General features: G+C 54.3%; 3 protein-coding genes across 56 annotated transcripts in view; 2 read left to right on the top strand and 1 right to left on the bottom strand.

Annotated features, from left to right (window-relative positions):
* Positions 1-84: 84 nt before the first annotated feature.
* Positions 85-11,809, top strand: Nherf2 (NHERF family PDZ scaffold protein 2). Of its 4 annotated transcripts, none has more exons than XM_087569341.1 (7): positions 85-191; positions 3,814-4,014; positions 9,006-9,185; positions 9,407-9,560; positions 9,629-9,672; positions 10,363-10,425; positions 10,624-11,809. In XM_087569341.1, exons 1-7 carry the CDS (start codon positions 147-149, stop codon positions 10,780-10,782), a joined length of 846 nt encoding a protein of 281 aa, XP_087425467.1. In that variant the 5' UTR covers positions 85-146; the 3' UTR covers positions 10,783-11,809.
* A 502-nt stretch (positions 11,810-12,311) lies between these two features.
* Nthl1 (nth-like DNA glycosylase 1) lies at positions 12,312-18,509 on the bottom strand. 2 transcript variants are annotated; one of them, NM_001105728.1, is made up of 6 exons: positions 18,337-18,505; positions 17,069-17,307; positions 16,279-16,449; positions 15,367-15,526; positions 12,627-12,732; positions 12,312-12,550 (listed from the first exon to the last, which is right to left on the bottom strand). In NM_001105728.1, the coding sequence occupies exons 1-6, from the start codon at positions 18,437-18,439 to the stop codon at positions 12,427-12,429; spliced, it is 903 nt and encodes a 300-aa protein (NP_001099198.1). In that variant the 5' UTR covers positions 18,440-18,505; the 3' UTR covers positions 12,312-12,426. The 2 variants fall into 2 exon arrangements, with proteins under 2 accessions (NP_001099198.1, XP_087427314.1); XM_087571188.1 differs by having other exon boundaries at positions 12,313-12,550; positions 18,460-18,509.
* Positions 18,510-18,570: 61 nt separating this feature from the next.
* Positions 18,571-23,371, top strand: part of Tsc2 (TSC complex subunit 2) — a 34,582-nt gene continuing 29,781 nt past the window's right edge. For 24 of the 50 annotated variants that reach the window (XR_015630257.1, XR_015630254.1, XR_015630255.1 and 21 more), the window contains 5 exon segments: positions 18,571-18,653; positions 19,100-19,266; positions 21,090-21,176; positions 22,076-22,186; positions 22,957-23,101. Coding sequence is in view for 39 of the 50 variants with exons in the window: in NM_001430011.1 (NP_001416940.1) it covers positions 19,129-19,266; positions 21,090-21,176; positions 22,076-22,186; positions 22,957-23,101 (481 nt within the window). In the remaining 11 variants the exon portion in view is untranslated. 50 annotated transcript variants of the gene reach the window in all.

Here is a 23,371-nt window from a genome sequence, read left to right as displayed (position 1 = left end):
GGTGTGGGTACCCAAGAGGCTAAGGCTAGGATGCTGCTGAGAGGCGGGTCCTAGTGCTTGGGTGGAGGTGGAAAGCCCCAGTTAAGGGCTCTGGAGAGAGGGGAGGGAGAGGAGAACATTGAGCTAGGGGCGCATCTCCTATCCACATGGGGAACTGTCTGAGCTGGCTTTACCTGACTCAGGGGGACCAGGTAAGTGAGGAGCTGTGCACTGGGGAGAAGCAGGCTGCGGGTGAGATCTCAGCCTGGGAGGAAGCTTTAAGGTGAAAGTGCAGTCTCACAGTACTGGACTCTAGTAGAGGATTTTCTCCAGGCCTCAGTGTCCTGGTCTGTAAAATGGTCGGTTTTCTCTAGGGTTGTTCTTGGAAAACCATGTACGAATGCATAAGGGGTTCTCAGTGGGACTGTTGTCCTGTAAGGGGAGATGAGAACTTAAGCAATTGTAAATCTAAGAATGTGTTGACTACAGACCTAGGAACCGGGAATGGGAACCCTGTGGTGCTTAATTTGGGACAACAGATCACCACCTAGAGCTCAGGGGCCAAAGTCCTTAGCACAGTTCATACTGGGTCTAGAGGAAGGCAGCACGTACCTCCCATCTCTGCCAGATAAACTCATGTTCCCAAAAAACAGGGGAATACGGAAGACAGACACTTGCTGGGTGGAACAGGGGCCACCTACTTGCTGGCCCCAAAGACCTTGGTTGCTGTAGTCTCTTTAAATTTCTTATTCTTGCCTGTTGCTCTCTGGGTCAGGATGAGACAACTTTGGGGACCTAGAGGGAGCAGGCAGCACAGTCCCGATAGGTAGAGGGTGGGGTGCATCCCAGGAAGGGGCGCAGTGGTCCTTGCACTTCCCCTCTGGCGTCTGTGTAGTGTGTCTCTGACTGGACCCTTTCTCTAAGAGGCTTCCCATTTCAGGAACCCCTCTCACTGTAGCATATGCAGGTGTCTAAAAAAAAAGTGGTTCCTGGAACAGAAGCCAAAGGTGCTGGCGCTAGGGAAGGTGACCAAATGGGATAAGATAGGACTCCCAGGAACTCGAGGGTTGCCTGACCGCGAAATCCCACTCCTTAGTCCTAGGGTTTCTGGGCGCCCAGGCAGGGGCCTAGCTAGCGGGGCTTAGGCTAGGGCGGGGGCAGCCAGGAGGGCGGGGAAGGGGCGGGCGCGGGGGCGGTGCTGCAGCAGGAGCAGGGGCCAGGGCCAGAGCCGAAGTCGGAGCCCGAGGCGACGCGAGCTGAGCAGGAGCCACCGAGGCCGCTGCCTGCTCTCCCGCCCGCGCCTCTGCCGCCTCCGCGCTCCAGCCTGCGGGTGGTGTGAGCCGTGGCCAGTCGCGGGCAGCCAGGGGGCAGCGGGTGCCATGGCCGCGCCGGAGTCGCTGCGGCCCCGCTTGTGTCGCCTGGTGCGGGGCGAGCAAGGGTACGGCTTCCACCTGCATGGCGAGAAAGGCCGCCGTGGCCAGTTCATCCGGCGCGTGGAGCCAGGCTCCCCAGCCGAGGCGGCCGCGCTGCGCGCCGGGGACCGCCTGGTTGAGGTCAACGGCGTCAACGTAGAGGGCGAGACGCATCACCAGGTGGGTCCCTGCGCTGCGCCCCGCCCCCCGGTTCCCTCCTAGGGGCGCATCCCTACTGCGCTGGCCAAGATGCCTTCGACCACCCTTCGGCGTGCCCTATCGTGGGACCGGTCAAGGGTCCCATGGGGGCCTGCTGTTCGGGTACTGAGGTGTGGGACGTGGCCCGCCAGCTGGCCTCCTGGTGAGGAAGCTCAGTCCTGCACAAGCGGGGGAGGGAGGACATCCTGGTAGGGAGGGGCCGCACTGCGGCTACTCTGGCCAGGGCCCTGGCTGCTTCTGCTAGTTTTGGCCTCCGTGTGCCATGGAGGGGGAGGAGGTGGTGAAGGCACCTTGTGGCCTTGTGGTATAGATGCATTTCTGTTCGTGTGTGAGTTATGTGTGTGTGCTTGCGGGTCTCCCTGGGGTCATCCATATGAATACACTACCCAAGTGTTCCAGGAGTGGCTGAGAGCATACTTGTGTCAGTGCTGGAATGTGTGCTTAGGTTTGTGTAGACACATCAGGTATGTGTGCTGACTCTGTGCGTGTGTGTGTGTGTGTGTGTGTGTGTGTGTGTGTGTGTGTGCGCGCCTGTGCGAGCTCACGAGTGCCTGCCTGCCTGGTTATACTAGTGTACTTCTCATGGCTGGTGTGTCTGGGTCTGGTGGAGTCAGCTCTAGTGGCAGCCTATTCCTTGGGCTCAGAAAAAGCCTCCTCCTGGGAGCTGCCTGGCCCTGTAGAGGTCACTGTGCAACCCTTGCCTGCTGGCAGCTGGAAGGAGGAGGGCTGATGTGGCGGAGTCTCTCTGCAGATCCTACCTCTGGGATGTCCGTATTCCACCGAGGGGTAGACACAGTTAAAACCTTGATTAGGGTTCAGTCTCCCTTCACCTTTTTTATTCTGGAACCCTAGTACCACTAAGTCCAAGACCTACGTGAGTGGTCAGTCCTGAGGCTTGGAGGAAGCAGAGTGGCTCTTTGCTGGGCTAAAGTTGAACTTCTATCTTCCCGGCGACCTGCCTTGTGACCACTGGATTTGGTTGTGTGCTGAAGAGTTTGGGAGTGAAGCCCAGTGGTTGGCCCTAAAAGCAAGGGAGAGGCTGGCAGAGTTGGTATTACCTGCGTCTAGCCGTCGCTGGAATGCAGCTGTCTAGTCTAGTCTCTAAAGACTTTCACATAGAGCCACAGTAGAATCCTTCTACTGCTCAGGGAGATAGGAGGCAAAACCAAGACTCCCATTCTACTGATATGTAGAGATTGTGGGTGACTGGCTTAGCTCCTTAGTGCTGGGATCCTTCTGCTCTCTTGGTCATCTTGGACGATCACTGAGGGGCCAGGTAAAGATGGGCCTGGCTGGGTAGGACCTTCATATCTGTGGTGGTATGTACTCCATGGAGTCACGCTGGAGATCCTGCCTCTTCACTCCCAGGCTGTGGGGTGGGGTTGTTAATGCTTCCTGCCCTTCAGATGTCCACTGGGCACTTTTCCCTTTGAACACATACTAACATCCTGCGTGATCCACGGTGGCCCACACTTCACAGGCACCCATCCAACCCATCCAGACAGATACGCAGATCTGTTCTGCTTCGGTACCTGCTGGAGATGAGTTCTGCTTACCTGACGTGTGTGAGCACCTTAGAATTCCTAGGTCTTCACCTCTAAGCAGGTCCAGCAGGGATGGGTTTCTGGTCCTGGTTGGAGGCAAATTGAAGTTGGGGTCAACAAAGACATTGCTCTCTCCTACACCTGGACCAAAACCCCAGACTTTAAAATAGACACACACACACACGTACAGAAAGCACACACATATATGCACACATACACACAAAGCATACACATATGCACATGCACACACACACACACACACACACACACACACACACACTCACGCACACACACAGTTAAGCACGTACCCATGCACAGACCAGACTGAAATCCTGAAGCTCAACTAAACAGATTCTGACTCTCCCATCTGGCTGTTCCTAGCAGCTCCTCCGGAGCCCACCTGCCGAGAACACAAGGCCACAAGAGAACCCTGAAGTACTTGCAGCCTGGGCCCTAGCTCCAGGGAGACGAGGGAGGGAGCTGCTGGAAACTGGGGGTGGGGGGTGGAGCCCGCAGGCCTCTCAGTCCAGCTACCCACCCCTGGCAGGCCAACCCCTGCCCTCTGTCCATGAGCCTGGGCCTAGCCGGGAGTGGTGCCCTATCCATGTGTTGCCCAGGGTGTTGCCTGCTGACCGGGTCCTGCTTCACACCCATTCCAGGTGGTCCAGAGGATCAAGGCTGTGGAGGGACAGACCCAGCTGCTTGTGGTGGACAAGGAGACAGATGAGGAACTCTGCCGGCGGCAACTGACCTGCACTGAGGAGATGGCCCATCGAGGGCTTCCGCCAGCCCACAACCCCTGGGAGCCAAAGCCGGACTGGGCATGCTCAGGCAGTCTTGGCTCGGACACAGGCCAGAAGGTATGGTGGGCTTTTGTCTGTGGGAACAATGAGTCTTTCCCAGAACCACCATCGCTGACTGCCTCTTGATAACAATCTTCCCTTTGGTCACTCCTATAAGCCTCCGTTTCCTCTTAGGGCTCTTTCCCTACTGCAGTAGCCACTCTGTGCCATTGGTGACCACCTGAAGCAACTCTTTTGGCCTTTGTTCCCTCTGCTGGAGGTCCCAGTGGCTGAGGAGTTACTGTGGCTCTAAAGATCTGAATGTCTGTGTTAGGTATCTGTCATCCTGGGTTTTGTCCACGACTCTGTCTGAAGCATCCATGTCTAAGCCATCCGTGTGCTCTGAAGCCCTTGGGTGGATTAGATCCTACATCAGGGATTAGTGCTGTAGCCGCTCAGTGATGGGGGTGGGCGGGAGTGTGTGGGATCCAGAACACAGGGGCTTCCTAGGGAAAGGGAGTGGAGGGCCCACGTGCGGACGCTTCTTATGAGGACACAGGTACAGCTCAACTGGGTTCCAGTTCCTGTCCTTGTTCCCACTTCCCGAGGGTGCTGGAACCCTGTGTACTGCGGTCCCAGGGCCCCTGATGGGTAGCCCCTCCTCTCACCTTTATCCTTCTGGGATAGGAGACCCAGAAAAAAACAAGAGAGGGTCTGTTCCACCTTCCTCTAGGAAGCCTACCTAGGCAGAACCTGAGGCAGGGAGGAAGGGCCTGAGGGTATTTGTTCTACTTCTCGGGAGGACCTGGTACTACTGTTTCTTTTGTCTTCTAATTACTACTTGAGCCAAGTGGTTCCTCACATCCAACTTTGAGAACCATTGGCTTACCACAGGTGGAGTGTCAGGTTTGAAATTTCTGGATGTGTTTCAGATCTTAACATTTACCTCTGATCTCACCCACGTGTCTCCTACTGGTTAGGCGTGGGCTGGTCCCTGTGGGACCTGTCTGGAGGTTAGGAGATGACATCCCCAGTTAGGTCAACCTGGGCCAAGGCCTGTGCTTTGCATCCGTTGAATTCTTTCCCTTGGAGACCTGAAGGCAGGTGGCAAGCCTAGTGTGGATTCTGCATTCTGGCTGGGCTGTTTAAGATCAGGAATCTTAGTAGGAATTTTGTGGGAAGAAGATGGTGCCAGGCCCACCTTCCTCTGGATGGGGACTAGGAGCCTCCCTTTTTCCCCAGCACCCCTTTCTCCTCCTTAGGAAGAAGCCCCCCCACCCTCAGGCGTGTGTCCATTCATTTAGAAGCAAACAGCCCAGTTCACCTTCCTGTGGAAAAATCCACCCTGGGGCCTTATCTGGAGATGGGGTGGCCCAGGCCCCTTGGCTGTGGGTGGGTCCTTCCCTGTCACTGCTATTTCAGGCTTGGAGGGGTTGCAGGAAGCCCTAGGAGGGGGCTTCCTCTGGGTATATTTTTAGAGGAACAAAAGGGGGTACAATGGGCTTGTCCCATTGTAGATGGGTCAAACCTAGGGACAAGGACTTCAGGAGGTAGAGGAACCCAAGGGACATTCTTACCGTGGAAGAGAAAGGGGAGCCTCGTAAGACCTGTACGAACCAGGTTCATTGACAGCCTGTCTCAGGCTGGGTGTAGGCACTGCAGAGGGTTACCCTCTGTGAAGTTGAGCTCTGCTGGGGGTACTGGTGGCTGGCAGACTGGTGAGGCCTGCACACCTCTGCTCTGTGCAGGGTGAATGTCCACTGGGTGCCCCCCCCCCCCCCCCCCCAGTCTAGGGTCCTTTCATCCTCGCTGATCCTGTGTTCTCAGCTTTCCTGATAGGGGAGGTGGGACAAGGGAGAATGCTGATATGGTCTGCCCCTCCCTTTGGGGGCGGGAAGGCCTAGTCAGTGGTGACTCAGCCCCAGGCCATTCAGGGCTGGGGGTGGCTGCAGCTGCAGTGAGCTGATTCTAACAGTGAGGACAGGGACAGCCCCCAAACGGAGACCCGGCAGCTAGCAGTGCCAGGGACAGGGAGGCAGTGTTGGCCCTTGCCTCTCCACCCCTTTGGCCCTACCATGTGTGCACCTCCTGGAGGACTTGGGGGACTGAGTTATGGCTGGCACGACTCTGCAGGTGTGGTCATGGAACAGGATGGTGTACAGCAAAGTGATAGCATGACCGCTTTGGGGGCTCCCCTGGTTCCCGCTTTTCTCTTTTCCCTCCCCCATCCACCGTCTTCTGTTCTCCAGCCAAGGTTCCCTCCCTTGACTCCCCGTCTCCACTGCCCTGGGTCCTGGAGCAGGGCAGGGCCTCCAGCAGCTTCCTTCCTTCCTTTCTTGGGACGGAAACCAAGCTGGGTGGGGGGGACGCCAGACAGGGGAGGGGGCTCAGTAACCACCCTGCTATCCAAAATGAGTCAGTCCCTACTACGTCCCCACCCATCCCCAGGGATCCTGGGTCACAGTGGGAGGTAGATAAGTGGGGTGACAGTCTCATCTGGTCCAAGAGCTCTGCCACTCCAGGCTGGCCACCTCCTGCCAGCCACCCCTAGCCACGTCTCATGGCTCGCTCCTGGATTACCATGCTGCCTGCCTCCACCTCAGGAGCCCCTCCTGTGAACTCTCAACTGGGGTTTGTTCAGGTCAGATGGGGGTGAGGCCAGTCAGGACCCCAGCTTTAGCTCAATCTCCGGGGCAGAGCAGGGAACTTGGGGATGTTTATGCCTACAAGATGGACCCCTATAAACAATGGGGGCCTTTCTCTGCTGGGGCTGGTGAGTCATTATCTGGTGGGGGGGCAAAGCCTGACTCTCATGGCACCCCTATATCAGCCTTTGTCTGGCTATAGGCTCAGTGGGGGTGCTGGGGCTTGCCTAGCTTTATGCCTAAGTGTCTCAGAGCCCGTGGGAGCCGGAGGGCCTGTCTGAAGAAGGCAGGAAGTGTGCTCAGGGCTAGGGCTGGGAGGAAGAATTCCAGCAATGCACCCCTCCCGCTGTTCGCTGGGACACCCTACCCCCACTTGCTTGCTTTAGCTGCCTCCCCTGTATTCCACGGACTTGGGGGGTGTCTTGCAGTCCTTGTACTTGAGGGTCTTATGCTAGGCCTGTCAGCACTGGGACTCTGCCTGTGGCCAGAGACGGTTTAGGCAAGTTAATAAGGGGAATCCTTTAGCCTGTGCTGAGAAGTGGCTGTTTTGGATTGGGACTGGGGATTGGCCAGAACAACCACCTCTCAGGAATGGCCCCTAGTTTCATGGCCACAATAGCGTGCCAAGTCCTGCTTCCCGTTTTGGAGCCCCAAGAAGCCCTGCCCTGTAGGCTACAGCAGAGGCCGTGGGAAGAGGTCACAGGGCCAGTGCCATGGATCTAAGTTTGCATGTGTGGGTGGCTGTGTGTGTCTGTGTTGCTTGTTTATGAGCGTAAGCCTGGATGTCTTGTCCCTATGGCCACATGATGTGACCCTGTCTGCTGGGACATGACTTTGTGCCAGGAGTGGTCACACATTCCCTCGTACTGTTTTGGACTGGTTTCTGTCTCTACTTCTCCAGTCTCTCCTCTGTGACCTAGCCTCTGGCTGTCCCAGGCTGATGATTAGGGGCTCTTAGGGCCTTGTCCCCAAACCTGTACCATCAGCTCTGTCTTTGAGAGTTCTATGCAGTGGGGGTTTGAGGATCTCTGAGGCCTTACAACCCTGAGTTCAGGCAGTATTGCCTAGCTGAGCCCCTAGGGGACAGTTAATCTGTAATTTTTGGTGTAAAGGTGCAGTTGGTGGCCATGCACCTAATCTCAGCAGGACAATCCAGAGGAATCTAGCTGGGCCTTGGGATCAAGGAAGGGGTCCTGAGTGCTGGCAGGACAAAGGGCTATCCCAGAACCCTAAAACTAGGAGTGGTCCAGCATAGAAGAGTGTACTTATTCCTGCATTTGGCTGCTGCCTGTGGACATGGCTCAACCCACACTTAGGCTTTGGAGCTAAGCGTGTGGTCTATGCCTATAATTCCAGCACTCAGAAGCTGAAGCAAAAGATCACTTTGAGTTGGGAGTTTGAGGCTAGCCTGGGTTCTCCAAAACACCGAAAGAGGGGTGGTGGTAGTGGACAGCAGGAGTGTAGAGGTATTCAGGCTTGGGGGAAAGGAGTTACCTGAGTCTTAGAGATCTGCCCTGAGACCGGAAGCAGCCTTTCCTCTCCAGAGTCCCTCAGCATCAGCCATGAGGGGGCAGAGTAGTAGTGGAAGGGAGGCAATGCCCCCTGCTACTACATTGTCACCTGCACTCACACCCAGAAACCTGAGCTGCCACCTGCCTGCCCACCCCAGCCGCTGGCCCTGTGTAACTAGGCACCGGCAGCTGCTGACCATTCAGAGGCAGCATCTCTGGCGTGGCCCCTGGCTGGGGTGGGAGGTCAGCAGGCTGGCCCCTTCCTGCGTAGCCTCCTGGCCCAGAGACCTACTGCAGGATGCCAGAGGTAAAGAAGGGCAGCCTGGGGCAGTGGCGGGGGATTCCCTGTGGGTACCATGAGCCCTTCCATATTGTGGGTTAGGGAGCATCATAGGCTAACTTGGCTGCCCGTGCTTTCTGGGCCCATGGGGTTGGGGCAGTGACTCCAGGAGTTAGTGCTGGAATTCTAAAGCAAAGAGCTGCCACGGTAACCCAGGGAGCCTCTTGAAGTCCATGAGGAGAAAACGAGACTGCTCAGGCCTCCAGGGTACTAGCTCTAGAGAAGGGGGGCCAGAAGGGAGACAGGGGGAGGCAAAACCTAAAGGTAGGCTTCCTGAGCCTCGGATGGGGCAGTTATCCCTTCTGGTTCCTTCGAGATCCCCAAGCTGTGCACAGTGCCCCCTATGGATTCTTCCATAGGTCCTGCCAGCAGCTATCTCATTAGATGTTTACATGCTTGGTGACATGCTGTGTCCCTAACCCCACAGCTAAAGCTGTGTAACAGGTAACTCCTCCAAACCTCTCAGTCACAGGGCACATAGCGTTGTCAATGAAATCTGGGGATTGGTCCCTTAAAGCATGAGGGTTGGGAGGCTGCGGATAGAGCCCGATGTCACTTTCTGTGGTTCTGCAGGATGTCAATGGGCCCCCAAGAGAGCTGCGTCCCCGGCTCTGCCACTTACGAAGGGGACCCCAGGGCTACGGATTCAACCTGCACAGTGACAAGTCTCGGCCTGGCCAATACATCCGCTCTGTGGACCCTGGCTCTCCTGCTTCTCTCTCTGGCCTCCGGGCCCAAGACCGGCTCATTGAGGTACCCTGAGTCCCTGTGTTTGTATCTGTATGTCCCTGAGTGTCCATGTATGGCCCTGGGTCCCTGCAGGAGGAGGGAAGACACAGGGAACTTGAGCTGGCACTCTTCTAGCTGCTTTGGCTGCTGGTGGCTTCGATGAATATTTGATGGCACACCTGGCTGGGTGGCATTGGGCCGACTGGGCCCCTCAGGCCTTTCTGACCCTGTGTGGGTGGCGGCAGGTGAATGGGCAGAATGTGGAGGGGCTGCGCCATGCCGAAGTTGTTGCCAGAATCAAGGCACAGGAGGATGAGGCCCGGTTGCTGGTTGTAGACCCCGAGACTGATGAACACTTCAAACGGTTGCGGGTCGTACCCACCGAGGATCACGTGGAAGGTAGGATGCTGCCTTCGGGGCAGAGGGTAGGGTCAGTCAGTGCAGCCGCTAACTTGCTGTCCCCACAGGTCCACTGCCATCACCAGTCACGAACGGGACCAGCCTTGCCCAGGTGAGAGGGTGTGCCCAAGGGGACCATCGGTATACCTCTACCCGTGTCCCTAGACATGGTAGAGGCTGCCTCTCCTGGAGATCTCTGCACAGTTGTGAAACCTATCTGGCTTGGTTACCTCAAAAATACACACCCATGCTAGCCAGGCATTAATCCTGGCACTTGGGAACCAAAGCAGGCAGATCTGTGAGTTCAAGGCCAGCTTGGTCTACGGAGTGAGTTCTAAGGCAGTCAGAACTGCACAGAGAAACCCTGTCTCAAAAACAAAACAAAACAAAAAAACCAAAAACCAAAAACCAAAAAAACCCCAGCCACTGTGGAGTCTGTATAGGGGTTGGCAGCAGCTCAGACGCACAATGTGGGCAGATACCTGGCCGTCTTTCCGTGCCTTGTTCCTACATGACTACTGAGTGATCTTTACCTTCTTGGGGTACTAGTCCTGGTTTGACAACAGGTGAATTCGCATAGCTGACTCCCATGGCCACAGCTGCTCTCCCATGTCATGACTGCTCAGGTTGGACTTGGCTGTTAGGTGCCAGCTGTGCCCTAGCCCGGGCAGTGACAGAAGTGTGCTCACTGCTGAACAAGGACTGGCTGAAGCTTTGTGTGTGTGTGTGTGTGTGCGCGTGTGAAGATCTGGGTGCACCAGGATGGGGATGCTGAAACCACAACCTGCCCTTGGTTTCCTAGCTCAATGGTGGCTCCGTGTGCTCTTCCCGAAGCGACCTGCCAGGCTCAGAGAAGGACAATGAGGTAACTCTGCTCACACATGGGGCTTCGGAGGCCTTCAGATTGGGTCTCTGTGGAGATACCTACCAAGATGGTGGGCTACCACTTCCAAGAAGCCTCTTGGGCTAGTGGTCCGGGCCCTGAGGTGGCCACTGGTGTTAGTTCCTTGGGAAAGTGGCTGCCACGGGTAAGGCTCACTGTTTGTACCTTGCCTGCCCCCAGGATGGCAGTGCTTGGAAGAGAGACCCCTTCCAGGAAAGTGGTCTCCACCTGAGCCCCACAGCAGCCGAGGCCAAGGAGAAGGCTCGAGCTACTCGGGTCAATAAGAGAGCACCACAGATGGACTGGAACCGGAAGCGAGAGATCTTCAGCAACTTCTGAGCCCCTCTCTGCCTGTCCAGGGGTCCCACGGTCTCTTCCTGCACGGACCTTGGGCCTCTCCAGAGCTCCCCAAGCCTCAGCAGACTGGAAGGTGGTATTACACCACCCAGAAACCAACCCACGACCCCATGAACCCTTGTCTTGTCCACTGGGTGCTGCGGCTGTCATAGCAAGATCAGAGAAGAGAGAAACCGAGAGAGAGAAAGAGAGAAAGAGGGGGAGAGAGAGAGAGAGAGAGAGAGAGAGAGAGAGAGAGAGAGAGAGAGAAAGAAAGATAGGCACAGCCAGCCAAGACAGACACAGAGACAGAAAAGAGTGAGAGAGGGAGTATGCGTGGTGGTCTGCCAAGGGCCTTAGCCGTTCTGCCTTGGGCCTGCTGACTGAAAGGAATTCATGTTTTCGCTTTTTTTTTTTTCCTAAAAGTTCTCCAGCTCCACATATGTTTGTAGTTAATAGTGGAGCCCCCTCCCCCAACCCCTTGGGACTCACTCCTAATACTTGCAATAAAACAGAACCTTTCTCTGCAAACCCCTTCTTACCCGCCCTGTCAGCAGCGCCACCCCGAGAAGAGACCAGGGAACAGACAGTCAGGGGACCTCAGGCCCAGCTGTGCCTGGAGGAGCTGTCCCTCTGTCCCATCCCTCATATGGGATGGTCCCTGGACCAGGCCTCTCTTCTCTGCCTAGCTACCCCTGTGCTGCCTCCCACATGCTGGGTTCTGGAATGCAGAGCCTAGGCTCTCTGAGGGGCCAGAGGATGGGTGTTCCATGACTCTTAAGAGGGCAGCCTCCGGACAAGCCGCTTATCCTGCTGTGCAACTCCAGGACCTGGAATGTGGGCCTGGGCAAGCCATTCCCGGGTATGATCCTAGGCACCTGGGCCTGGCCCCTGCCTTATGCCTACCAGGTTCCTACCCTTGGCCTCTCTTCAGTGCTCTCAACTCCCCAGACTCACTCACTGGCACCGCAGTCTGCCTCATAAGCCATAGCGCACGCGCGCCCTCGAATTAAACAGGCCTTGCCTCGAACTCTGGCGCCTGTGTGTTTTCTGAGTCTTCAGTCGAGGGGCAGGGGTGAGGAGTAAGGCCCATTCCAGAAGACCCTTTAGGCAAGTGAGGAATGACACCATCCTCTCCTCCCTCTACGTCTCTGAGACCTGTTAAGTCTTGTGTCCAGTAGTCCAGAGAATGGGTGTCTAGATTTCCTCTGTTAACATGGGGTGGGTTCCAGGCACAGGCCAAGTGCAATTTCGGAAGCTAGGTCTCGAGGAGTGCTGGGCTGCAGGACAGCGTGTGAGAGTTCACAGGGAAGCTTCCCCCACAGGCTTCCCAGCAGCTGGCTGCAGCTGGCTCTGTTTCCTCCCTCCTGGGTTTATGCTCCCCTCTCTTCCCTCCCTCCCCCACTCCCCAGGATACAGTATGTCCCCACACAGCCTCCCAGGCAATCCTGCCCGGACATGTGAACGGAGTGTACACAGTGCATTCACACACATGCTTCGAGACCTGATCTTAAGCCAACGGGGCACGAAATCAACCGTGGAAAAACTTCTCAGCTTTATTACATGCTCTGCAAACAACCCCCAAACCTTACGACCCCTCCCCACAGAGGCACTTTGGAGACACTAGCCAGAGGAAGCCCAAAACCCTCAGAGACCCTGGGCAGCAGGACACAGGGCCTTGTTGAGGCAGGCCTGGCATCGTGGATGGACAGGAAGGCAAATCTGTTGGCCGAAGCCCACCAGTAGTCCATTGATCTCACTCCATAGCACCCTGTGAGGGTAAGGGGCAGGTCAGTGTGGAACACAGCAGGATACCTCTCTCCCACAAACTCACCAAGCTACACTACCTGGGTAGCCACTCTTCCAGGTTCCTACGTGTCTCCTCTGGGGACTTGGTCATCTTCTTGGTCCACTTCAGTCTGTTGGCTATTCTGTGCACATGTGTGTCCACTGCTGCTTGAAGACAGGGCGTGCTAAACAAGGGCACTCTGCCAGCTGGACTGTGTCCCCATCCCAATCCCCAGTCCAGAGCAAGTGTGGCTAGGAGACAGTCCAGGGTCTCTCCCACAGAGAGAAAGTACAGCATCTGTGTGGCTGAGTTTCGGCCCTCAATCTGGGGGGTAAGGAGCCTGGTTTTTTGTTCGAGACATGATCTTTCTTCAAGGCCCTGACTATCCTGGAATTCACTATGTAGACCAGGCTGGCCTCAGACTTGGAGATCCACCTGCCTCTGCCTCTGCCTCCTGAGTGATTCGATTGAAGGCACACAGGTGAATCTCTGAATTTGAAGCCAACCTGTTCTACAAGGTGAGTTCCAGGACACCCAGGGCTACACAGAGAAACCCAGTTTCAAAACAAGACAAAGCAAAATGTAAGGCAGGCATGGTGGTTCCTTCTCAGCACTTGAAAGGTTGAAGGAGGCTCTTGAACTCTTGAACTCTGAGTTCAAGGCTAGCTTGGGCTACAAAGTAAGACTTGTCTCAAACAAACAACAAAAACAAAACAACTCTATCCTGGGAAAAACAATACAAGCCCCAAACCCCAATGTGTAAACTCTTGGTCTAAAGCTTCCCAAGAATGAGGACTGGATTAGGAAGGGCCTCGCTCTGCTTCCTCTGCCCTGTCTTCCTGGGTCCTAAGGCCCCTCCCAGCCCATCTACTGGCTGTGAGCACTGGACTGGGTGGCAGCAGCTTGCCCTAGTGTGTTGCTGTTCAGAGCTAGCTGGCACCCATGCCAGCTCCCTGACATGTTTACTGTCTGGGGAAAGGCTGGAGGTGCAGGCTGAGAGTCACATCATGGAAGCCTTACCCTGCATCCTTCTCAGTGTCACAGAGACGATGACACTCTTTAGAACCTCAGAGGCCCAGCCCAGGACCACATGTCTAAGCCTCCTACCTTGGCCAAAGGGATTCCTATGCATTTGTATTAAGGAGGGCAGTTACTTCATTGGCTGTGAACTCAAGCTCAGAGAGGCCATGAGTTTGACCTTAGGTCACCAAGCTGCAAAGGTCAGAACTCCATAGTTCCAGCTTTTCATTTGAGAATGCATTTTTCCCTCAGGAGGCAACCCTGGGGTCTCATTGCAGGTAGCCAGGCCCTCAGACTACAGAGAAGTGGGTGGGACTCAGGCATTGTCCTGTCCATTGGAAGTACAATTCCCTGCGGGGGGGGGGGGGCCCTTCCCCCACACAGCTACCCAACAAAGACACTCCCTGCTCCTGGGACACAGGCAGCTGAGGACACTGTCTAGATAAGCTCAAGTGTCAACAAAGAGGCTGCTTAGTTGAGGGAGCTGAAGAGTGGAGACTGAGGCGGGAGGCCTCACCCTTTTCCTACCTGGTTAGGCGCTTCCAAAGTTTGCTGTTCTCATGTCAACAGGTGGTTACCAGCTTCTAGTCAAAGCTGGGAGTCGGGGGTGTGGGGGTATGGGGATGTGGGGGTGTAGGGGTTGTGGGAGTATGGGGGGCGGTTGGCAGCTAGCTGCCTTCTATCTACTGGGCAGTGGTTAAAAGCGCTACCAGCTTAGAGACCTCTGAAGGAACCCCTCCACTGGACACATGCAGGAGCCAAGGGTTGGGGGCCCAAAGAGAGGTCAGGGCTAAATCTTGTTTTTTATGTGACCACAGGAGCCGGGACGACTCTAGGCAAAGCTGTGAGAAGGCAGCACAGCTGTCCCTGCCTCAGGGAGCTTGTCTTCAACCTAGCTACATAGAGGTGCTTCAAATGCTACAAGATGATACCCAGAAAAAGGATACCAGAAATCACTCTCCTTTCCCATCCCACAAGATCACTTTCCTTCCCCCCTCCCCTCCCCCTCCTTCTTCTTCAATCTGCCCCGCCCATCCTAGAGCTTTCTGCTTTTCTGAGTCAGCTTTATGGTTGTTCTTCTGTCTGGGACACACTTCCACCTCTTGGTTTGGCTAACTCACAAGAAACTCTAAACTGAAACATGACCTCAGAAAGATTTCCTGGTGTGAGGCACAGAAGCTGAGGCAGAGTCGATGGGCGGCAGAGGTGCACACACGCCTTTAAATCCTGGCACTTGGGAGGCAGAGGCAGGCAGATCTCGGCCAGCCTGGTCAGCCAGGGCTACACAGAGAAACCCTGTCTCCAAAACAAGACAACCCAGCAAACAAACAAACAAACAAACAAACAAACAAAAACCACCCCCAAAACCGAAAGGTTTCCCAGATTCCTGAAGCCTGGGTCAGGCTCACAGGGCTGTGGTACTGATCACCTATGCACAGGTGAAGCATTCCTCACTGACTCTACAGGATGTGCAGATCAGCTGGCTTCACGGTTCCTCACAGAGATCAGGGTGCAGAAGGAACTCAGCAAACGTGAGTTCTTGTCATCAGTGCCAGCCTGCTCAACACTGACAATACCCTTTTGATACTCTGGTTTGACACACACACACACACACACACACACACACACACACACACACACACACACACCAAACAAACAAACAAAAAACAAAACAAAACAAAAAAAAACAACAAAGAACACTTGAGGAACCCCAATAGAAACCAAGAAAAATCAAGCTCAGAACTGACTTCCCCCTCCTTGTGGCGCAAAGTACTCACCTATGCCTGATACGGTCCCCCAGGCCACAGCCATAGCCAAGTGTGCCATCTTGGGCCCAACACCTGGCAAGGCTACCAGCTCTGCCACAGAAGCAGGGATGTCCCCTTCATAGCGCTGCTGCAGGATGGCAGTCGTCTGCTTGATGAATTTTACCTTGCTCTGAAAGATGGTGTGGGTCAGCTTTGGGGTAAGGCGTAGCCTAACCAGGGAGGACCCACAGGTGCCCAGAGTCACCGACCACCACGTGCCTATGTCTTGTGTAGAGGAAACCACCTGTCCCCATCTCCAGGAGGTGAAGAACCTAGGGCAGCAAAGAGGTCTGAAGGAACCCCTGGCAGGCCTCCAGTGCATGACTAGACCCTCCTCCCTTTATTGTGGGCCAGGGTGTGGGAACCAGCTCAGGTCCCCTGCCTCGCTACTCCCTCCAGAGGCTAAGCTGTACCTAGACTCAATAGCACCTGGACCTTCAGGAAGGAAGACTGGAGCCTGGGACTCCCCCAGGCAACCACTACAACAGCTGGGTGGTTCCCATCCTGTGCCTGAGTGGAGAGGGCTATTTAAAACCAATCTGATAGACGGTGGCCCACGCAGTGCCAAAGGGAAGCGCCCCACCCACAGAGCCACTTTCAACAGATCCACCCACCACCCAGGGTTCTGTGGAGTAGGGGAGCTGCCTCTTCGGAGTGACACACTCTGTGGAGTCCAGGAGGGGAAGGGAAGAAGGGGAAGTGGAGGCAGCTGGGTGGGAGGGTAGAGAAATGAAGGGATGTACACAGGAACATCCCAGGCACTAGCCCCGTGGGATAGACTCCTGGTGGAACAGAAGCACGAAAAGTAGTAGTCAGAGATGCCTGCCTCTCATCTCCAGAACAGTGCCCCCTCTTGGTTCTGTTGCCAAAGGCAATGTTTACCCTCCAGAAGCCCACGGGGTAGATGAGTCTGCCCAGCAAGTCATCATCGGTCTGCAGGATACTTTCCACAGTCAAGCCCCGGGCCCGTAGCCGCTGCATGGCACCCGCTGTAACCTGGTCTTTGGTCTGGCTGGACAGCATCAGCGACAAGAGTACCTGGTACCTCCTCACCTGCTTGTGCAATGACAGGGGCCAAGATGGTGACCAGTCCTAGTCAAGTCCCTTACCAATCCTCATGTACTTGTTACTGTAGACCTGCTATGCAACAGGAAGTCCGTCTTGTCACATCTAACGTGGACTAATCTAGAGTAGCACAAAACTCTGATCAATTACTGGGAATCATACCTAGTACAGGATGGACATTTAGACAATCGCTAGTGACTACTGTGACCGTGGCTGCTTGGTCAATAACACCACTCATTTTATAGACAAGAAGGCCCAGATTCAGAGAGACTCAGGTTACCCAGCGTCAGAAGGTGGTTAGCACTACGACAGCTAGTCTGAGGAACCTATGCAATATAAGGAAGTCTGCCTCTCTCGAATTATTGGATGTTCCCAAATGCACCACCTCAAGTCTCAGGCACCTCTGACACACCCAGTGGCCACAATGATTGACAGATGATGCATGTTGTACACACTGTAAAGTTACAGTGGAGCACATTTTCCTGGGTGCACCCTGTATGGTGTCAGCTGGGAGAGCTGCTCTGTTTTCTAGTAGAGACCTAAGAGGAAGTGAACATCTTCTATGGAAGAACATGCATTCCCCTGGACAGGTGGAGGTGGGGCCTACCTTTGGGGGGGCAGTGATATCATAGCACTGCTCAGCGCCCAGCTGGTCCACAGGTGCGTCCTTCTTGCTTCTCATGATTCGGATGTTGGCCAGTTGCTGCTGCCAGTTTTGGGGCTCCCAAACTGGCACTTTGAGGGGTTCAGCATCTTCACCTTCCTCACCGTTAGCAACCTCATAGGCCACATGTACTTTCTGTTTCTTCCGTGGACGTCTCACAGGCTTGTGGCTTTTTCTTCCTTCTGCAAGAAAGTGCCATTCGGTCTTTGGAGCGTGAGCTTTATAGGAGGGTAGGGTAAGGCTACTTCCTCCTCACTTGTTTGTGCGATTGTTCACTATCTACCACATTGTGTGTAGAAGTGCTGTGCTGTCTGCCCTTGTCACAACAGTACATGGTAGTCCAACTAAGTGCCTGTTAGCACACCAAGACACTAGTGACAGCCTCTAGGATAATGTAACCTCTCTTCTTGTCTCAAGCCCTTGGAGGTGCATTCAAGAGAACCTCCTCACACCCAAACTGGACCATGCCACTCCCCCTTCAGAAGTCCTTGCATTTAGGATGAGCTACAAACTCTACTAACATCACAGCATTTGCTGCCCTGACAGTATCAACATTTTCGGTGGCACTCCTCAGCTCCTACCAAGCCTCAGCCTGGATCTCAGCGAGTCTCCACTACTGAACCGATTCTGGGGTCACTGGTGCCTATGCACACTCCTGCTCTAGCCACTTATGTTGAAGTCCCAGCTGGAGACGTGCAGGGGCTCTGACAATTGCCCCCCAGAGTACCACTAGTTGGCACCTAGTAGGTCCTTAATGGCTACAGGACAAATACAATGAGTGCCATGCCCTTTCCTGTTTTCTCTCTGAGCCTGTTTTCTTTCAGAACCACCGTCCAGCTGGGGGAGAAGACTTCTAGCTGGGTGTGTTCTTGGCACACAGCCTGGCCCTACAAGAGCAGCTCTGAGAACAGAGTTGTGTCCCACAGACGGCCTGGAACAAGTAAATGTCCTAAGCTAGGCTGGTTGGACTAAAACTTTTCACTGGCGACAAGGGTGGATGAACACATCCAGAACCCAGTCTTACGGACCCCTGCAGTCTGTAGGTCCCAGCACTTGGAAAAAGCTAGAGTGGGGCCACGTGAGACTCAAGCGTTTGTAGGCGGCTGTGGCGCCTAGAGTTTAGGTCAGAAGGTGCGGCCGGGGACGCAAGCCTGGAGCTAAAGTTCCACGTCCCTTCCTTTCCTCCAAAACCCCTGCAGGCGCAGCGCTACCTGCAGCAGTCTCTCGCGGGGCGAGCTCCTCCCTACACCCTTCCGACGCGATCCTAGTCGCGCGGCTCCGACTGCGAGTCACTATCCGCAACCCCGAGTTCATGCCTGGGCTGGAAACTACACCTCCGGGCGGTCCCGCGGGTCCATCACTTGCTCAACGTGCACGCGGAACTACAATTCCCAGAGAGCTCAACTCAGATAGTCTGCAAAGCCTCGCCCCCGGAAGTACAGGTTGCGCTTCCGGCAGCTGCTCTGGGCCGGGGGTGTGCGCCCTTTCCTGGGTGCAGGAGGCCGTGCGCGCGAAAGGCGCGCGCGGGGTGAGTAGTCCTGGAGGCTCTGACTTCTGGGGCTGGTCGGGATGGTTGTGTGGTCGCGTCGCTATGGGGTGAAGTGGGGAGTTGGCCTCTCTTATCCAAGCCTCGGCCGCGCCCACCGCTGACAAGTTCCAGAGCTCCAAGCCTTCTATTTGCGGGTTTGAGTGGGCCTCTGCTTCTGTTGTCCTCGCGACAGCTCCTCTTTAACACGGAGAAAATTAATGGCAATCATCATGGCTCTGTTCACCCAGCGGCGGCAGGAGGGTCGCTAGATCAAGCCTATACCTTCGTGGTTGATTTGTGGCAGAGTCCCTCCTGCATGGAGTTGAATTACCCCAGGGGCTGTAGGGAGGGCAGATTGTTGCCTAGGATCCAGGAGGTTCGCCTCAAGGGCAGGAGGGGAGAACTTTTCCTGGGGTGAATCAAATAATATATTTTTTTCTGCACAGAGCAGTTCTCTACCACCGCCCTGCCCACCATGGCCAAACCAACTAGCAAAGATTCAGGTTTGAAGGAGAAGTTCAAGATACTATTAGGACTGGGAACGTCAAGGCCAAATCCTAGGTGTGCAGAAGGCAAACAGACGGAGTTTATCATCACAGCGGAAATCTTGAGAGTGAGTGAGCGGCCTCTATCTTGGCTAGCCCAGCAAGAAGTGCAAGGAAGGCACTTTGTCTGTCTGTCACTGGATTCTGTGGGAGATGAGTTGCTGGTCACCTTCCCCAGGGCTGCTGTCCCCCGTACTGTGGAGCCATACATGCATGCCTGCCCTCAGGATCTTGGTGACCTGCTTTAGAATTTAGGTGTGATATGAAAACTTATTTTGTTTAGTGTTATGGTGAATAGATGCTCTGGCACATGAGAGGCAAAGGAGATAGGATTATGAGGTTGGAGGCCACCCTGTGGCAGCATAGTTCTAGACCCACCTGAGCTACCATAGTGAGATTGGGTCCTCCTCTCCCCACAGAGGTTCGTTTCCTTTTTTTTTTGGTTCTTTTTTTCGGAGCTGGGGACCGAACCCAGGGCCTTGTGCTTCCTAGGTAAGCACTCTACCACTGAGCTAAATCCCCAGCCCCTCGTTTCCTTTTTTTAAATTGGAGATCCAGCCTTAAAAAAAAACAAAACAAATAGAACAAAGCGATGGATGGTGGTGGTTGCTTTTAATCCCAACACCGGGGAGGCAGAGGCAGGCGGATTTTGAGGTCAGACGGGTCTACAAAGTGAGTTTCAGGACAGCCAAGGTTACACAGACCTAGTCTTGAAAAGCCCAAACCAAACCAAACCATTAGAGAAAAGAAAGCCCACCTTTATACTGTGGCCCGAAAAACTCCTCCTTTTCACAGGTGTTAGCATGATGAGGTATTAGCAGGCAACGTGTGGCAACCTACTCATGGTTAAGCTTTGTGGTACTGGGGATTTAGCTTAGCTCTCACAGGCTAAATGATGTACCCGAGAGCCACAACTTGCATTTCTCCACTTCCTTATCGCTTTTCAATTTTTGTCTTATGTATGTGGATGTCTTGCCCATAAATAATCGTTGCCCATAATTTTATACTGGAAGCATTTCCCACTCAGACATGAACCAAATATTCCTCATTTGGTGAGGGTTGTAAATAAGCATGGAACGCCTGTATCTGGTAGGGATGATTTACCAGCAGAAAGCATCAAGTAGTGACATATGTCCCAGCATGAAGGGACATTAAACACAGGCCGTGAAGGAAACTGGTCATAGACTGGTGGTGCCTGAGTTCAGGATATGAGATGTCCAGAACTGGCAAGTTGGAGCTGGAGTGGGGAAGGGATTGTCATGCCCCCCCATCCCTCCCCTCCCCCCCTTCCCCACTTTCTCCCCTCCCCCCACTGAGCTGAGGACTGAACCCAGGGCCTTGCTACTCTACCACCAAGCGCTCTACCACTAAGCTAAATTCCCAATCCCGGTATGTGGTTTTATTCTACTGTAATAAACATTTTTGAGGAAAAGGGTACTGTGGGTAAATAAGTAAACTTGTTATAATGGTATATATATTTTATGTTATGTGAGTTCTATCTAATTAAGGAAATAAAGTTAGGAAATAAAGTTGCCCCTTGTCAATCCAATGGCCACAGCCAGTTAGGTTTGGTGGGCCACGCCTTTCATCTCATCACTTCGGAGGCAGAGACAGGTGGGTCTCTGTGAGTTCAAGGCCAGCCTGGTCTACAGAGCAGGTTCCAGTACAGCCAAAGCTACACAGAGAAATGCTGGATGGGGGTGGGGGGGTGGGGGAGGGAGGGAGAGGAGAGAGGTGCATGAGTGGGAGCTCAGGGCTTGAGTGAGCAAAATGGGGGGAAACCCCCAATGGTTTACAGGTGAAATGTAGAACAACTTGATGGGGGTATAGAACCGGCCATTAAGAAGATCTCTTTTTTTTTAAAGCTCTGCCCTTTTCCTCCTTTCTCTAGGAACTGAGTGGTGAATGCGGCCTCAACAATCGAATCCGGATGATAGGGCAGATCTGTGATGTGGCAAAAACTAAGAAACTTGAAGAGGTGGGTTTGCTCAGCTATGCTACTGGAGTGGTGTGTGACCACGGCAGGCTGTGGAGAGGCCTTCAGCCTGCTGTTGCTGTCTGGAGCTGTTTTTTCTTGGTTTTGAGACTCGCTGTGTTATCCTAGCTGGCCTGGTATCCCCTGTGTAGTTCAGGCTGACGTGGTATGAATTCAATATGGCTCTCCTTCCCCAGCTTCTTCAGCATAGGTTGGGATTATAGGTGTATCCCGGACAGCTGGCTCTGTGATGATTCAATTTTTACCAATTTAGAGAAATGTAGCTTTCATCTTAGTGATGTAGAAGCTTCTAGAAATGCCCTAAGTGCAACCCTGAGAGACTTATCCTGGTGGCAGTAAAGGCATGGGCTTTTCCTGAATTCCTAGAAAGTGTATGGCTGTGAATGTCTGCTTATCCTCTTTGTATACTGGTGGAAGGGGTGGTGGTGGAGACAGGGATTCACTATGTAGACCAGGCTGGCCCTGGATTCAGAATCACCTGCCGGCACCTCAATTGCAGGGGATTAAAGGCGTGCACCGCTGCCACTTGTCTTCAGAGTGGATCGGTAACATTGAGTCGGGGCTCACTCACACAGGGACGCCTTGGAGTAGGTATCTGGGGCAGATGCCTGTTTAGGGCTCCAACTATGCTGCTTATTCTGAGCCACCGTGCCTCGGAGTGCAACGAGAGCTACTAGGGACAGCAGACTGCTTCTCTGTCCTGCCCAGTCTCCTTTCCCCAACTCTGATCTGGGGCCCATTAAACAGACTTGGCTGGGTGTCAGATGTGCTGGCGAAAGTCTCTTATGGAGCTGGTTTTAAGTTAGAAGACCCTATTCTGTGCTTCGTGTTGTCCTTTGAGGGACCACACCCTTCTCAGTGTCCCCTTTTCGTTGTGGCAGCATGCAGTGGAGGCACTTTGGAAGGCTGTCTCAGACTTGCTACAGCCAGAGCGGCCACCGGAGGCCCGACATGCAGTTCTGGCCTTGTTGAAGGCCATTGTGCAGGGACAGGTAAGGAGCTGTGTGGGATGAAGGCCGACCATCACCGTTGTTTCAGCTCCTGTCTTTGCTGCTCTGCCAGGGGCAGGGTCCAGCAGTTAACAGGCTCTGGGGCCTGACTGAGTATGAGGACATCCTGGGGTCACATGTCTGGTGATCTTGGCCAGTCACTGTAGCTCCTGGGCCTCCATGTTATGTGGGAGTAGAGAATGACAGCTCTAGCTTCTGGGGGTGGCACTGGATATGAGAGTATGACAGTTGTTAGTTTGCTGTTACTGACCAGTTCTCCAGTTGTGGCCACTCCCTATCATTCTCTAGCCATTCAGCTGGCCCTTTCAGTGGTCCTTCTCCGGTCACTTCCTGGAAGGGTCTCCTCCTCTAGGCCACCTTCTTCTTTGACAGTCTAGCCTCTTGAGGAGGTTTTCCCTTACTCATGTCTGCCCTCAGGCTGGGGTGTCTCTCCTAGGGGCCATGGCACCTCTTCTGGGGCTCGACCTTTGTCCTCACGATATGAGGACACATGAGCCTAGCCTGACTCTTGAGTGGGGCCAGAGCTTTACTGTCACACATGCCCAGAGCTTGATGCATTTGGTGGTGTACACATGACACTCGGCTACTGGCCGATGCCTCTGGCCCCTGTCAGAATCCCGTGATATCACCGACCCACCTTTCATAAGGTGCTAGAAGAAGGCATAGTCGGAGTCTTGGGCCCTGATGCTCTCCTGGGCTTTTTGACAGCTGCATGGGAAGTGCTGGAGGGGCTCTGTTGTCTTTGTCTTTAGGGTGATCGTTTGGGGGTTCTCCGAGCCCTCTTCTTCAAAGTGATCAAGGACTATCCTTCCAACGAAGACCTCCATGAAAGGCTAGAGGTTTTTAAGGCCCTCACAGACAATGGAAGGCATATTACCTACTTGGAAGAAGAACTGGGTAGGTGTCACACAGAGTATGTGTCTCCGGCCTTGGGAATCAGAACCCTGAGATGAGAAAGGCCCCCTTGAACCTGGACGGGTACTGCAGTTCATGAGGTAGCCTGCAGGGAGCACAGGGCCACATTGCCATTTGCCCTGGGAACTTATCTGTGGCCTCAATGGGATTCACTGCAAACCTGGGCTCACAGGGCCCAGAAGGTGCCTTTGAAATGGGGGGTGCTTTTGACTTTGGAGAGAGTGCTGAACCAGCATGCCTGGGTCCTGTCTT

This window comes from Rattus norvegicus, chromosome 10, assembly GCF_021556685.1.
Source record: "Rattus norvegicus strain SHRSP/BbbUtx chromosome 10, alternate assembly SHRSP_T2T, whole genome shotgun sequence".
In the NCBI taxonomy this organism is placed as follows: domain Eukaryota; kingdom Metazoa; phylum Chordata; class Mammalia; order Rodentia; family Muridae; genus Rattus; species Rattus norvegicus.
The sequence above is the reverse complement of the archived record's forward strand: the minus strand, read 5'-3'. Positions and strand labels throughout refer to the sequence as shown.

What these genes read in the sequence shown, in the direction of transcription:
- Nthl1 (NM_001105728.1), bottom strand. Translation starts at nt 18,439, where the DNA reads ATGAACTCGGGGTTGCGGATAGTGACTCGCAGTCGGAGCCGCGCGACT. An exon ending in ATATCACTGCCCCCCCAAAG is followed by an intron (nt 16,450 to 17,068) that starts GTAGGCCCCACC and finishes TTGCACAAGCAG; the next exon opens with GTGAGGAGGTACCAGGTACT. An exon ending in GGGGACCGTATCAGGCATAG is followed by an intron (nt 12,733 to 15,366) that starts GTGAGTACTTTG and finishes GTCTTCAAGCAG; the next exon opens with CAGTGGACACACATGTGCAC.
- Nherf2 (XM_087569341.1), top strand. Translation starts at nt 147, where the DNA reads ATGGGGAACTGTCTGAGCTGGCTTTACCTGACTCAGGGGGACCAG. An exon ending in GCTCGGACACAGGCCAGAAG is followed by an intron (nt 4,015 to 9,005) that starts GTATGGTGGGCT and finishes GTGGTTCTGCAG; the next exon opens with GATGTCAATGGGCCCCCAAG. An exon ending in ACGGGACCAGCCTTGCCCAG is followed by an intron (nt 9,673 to 10,362) that starts GTGAGAGGGTGT and finishes TTGGTTTCCTAG; the next exon opens with CTCAATGGTGGCTCCGTGTG.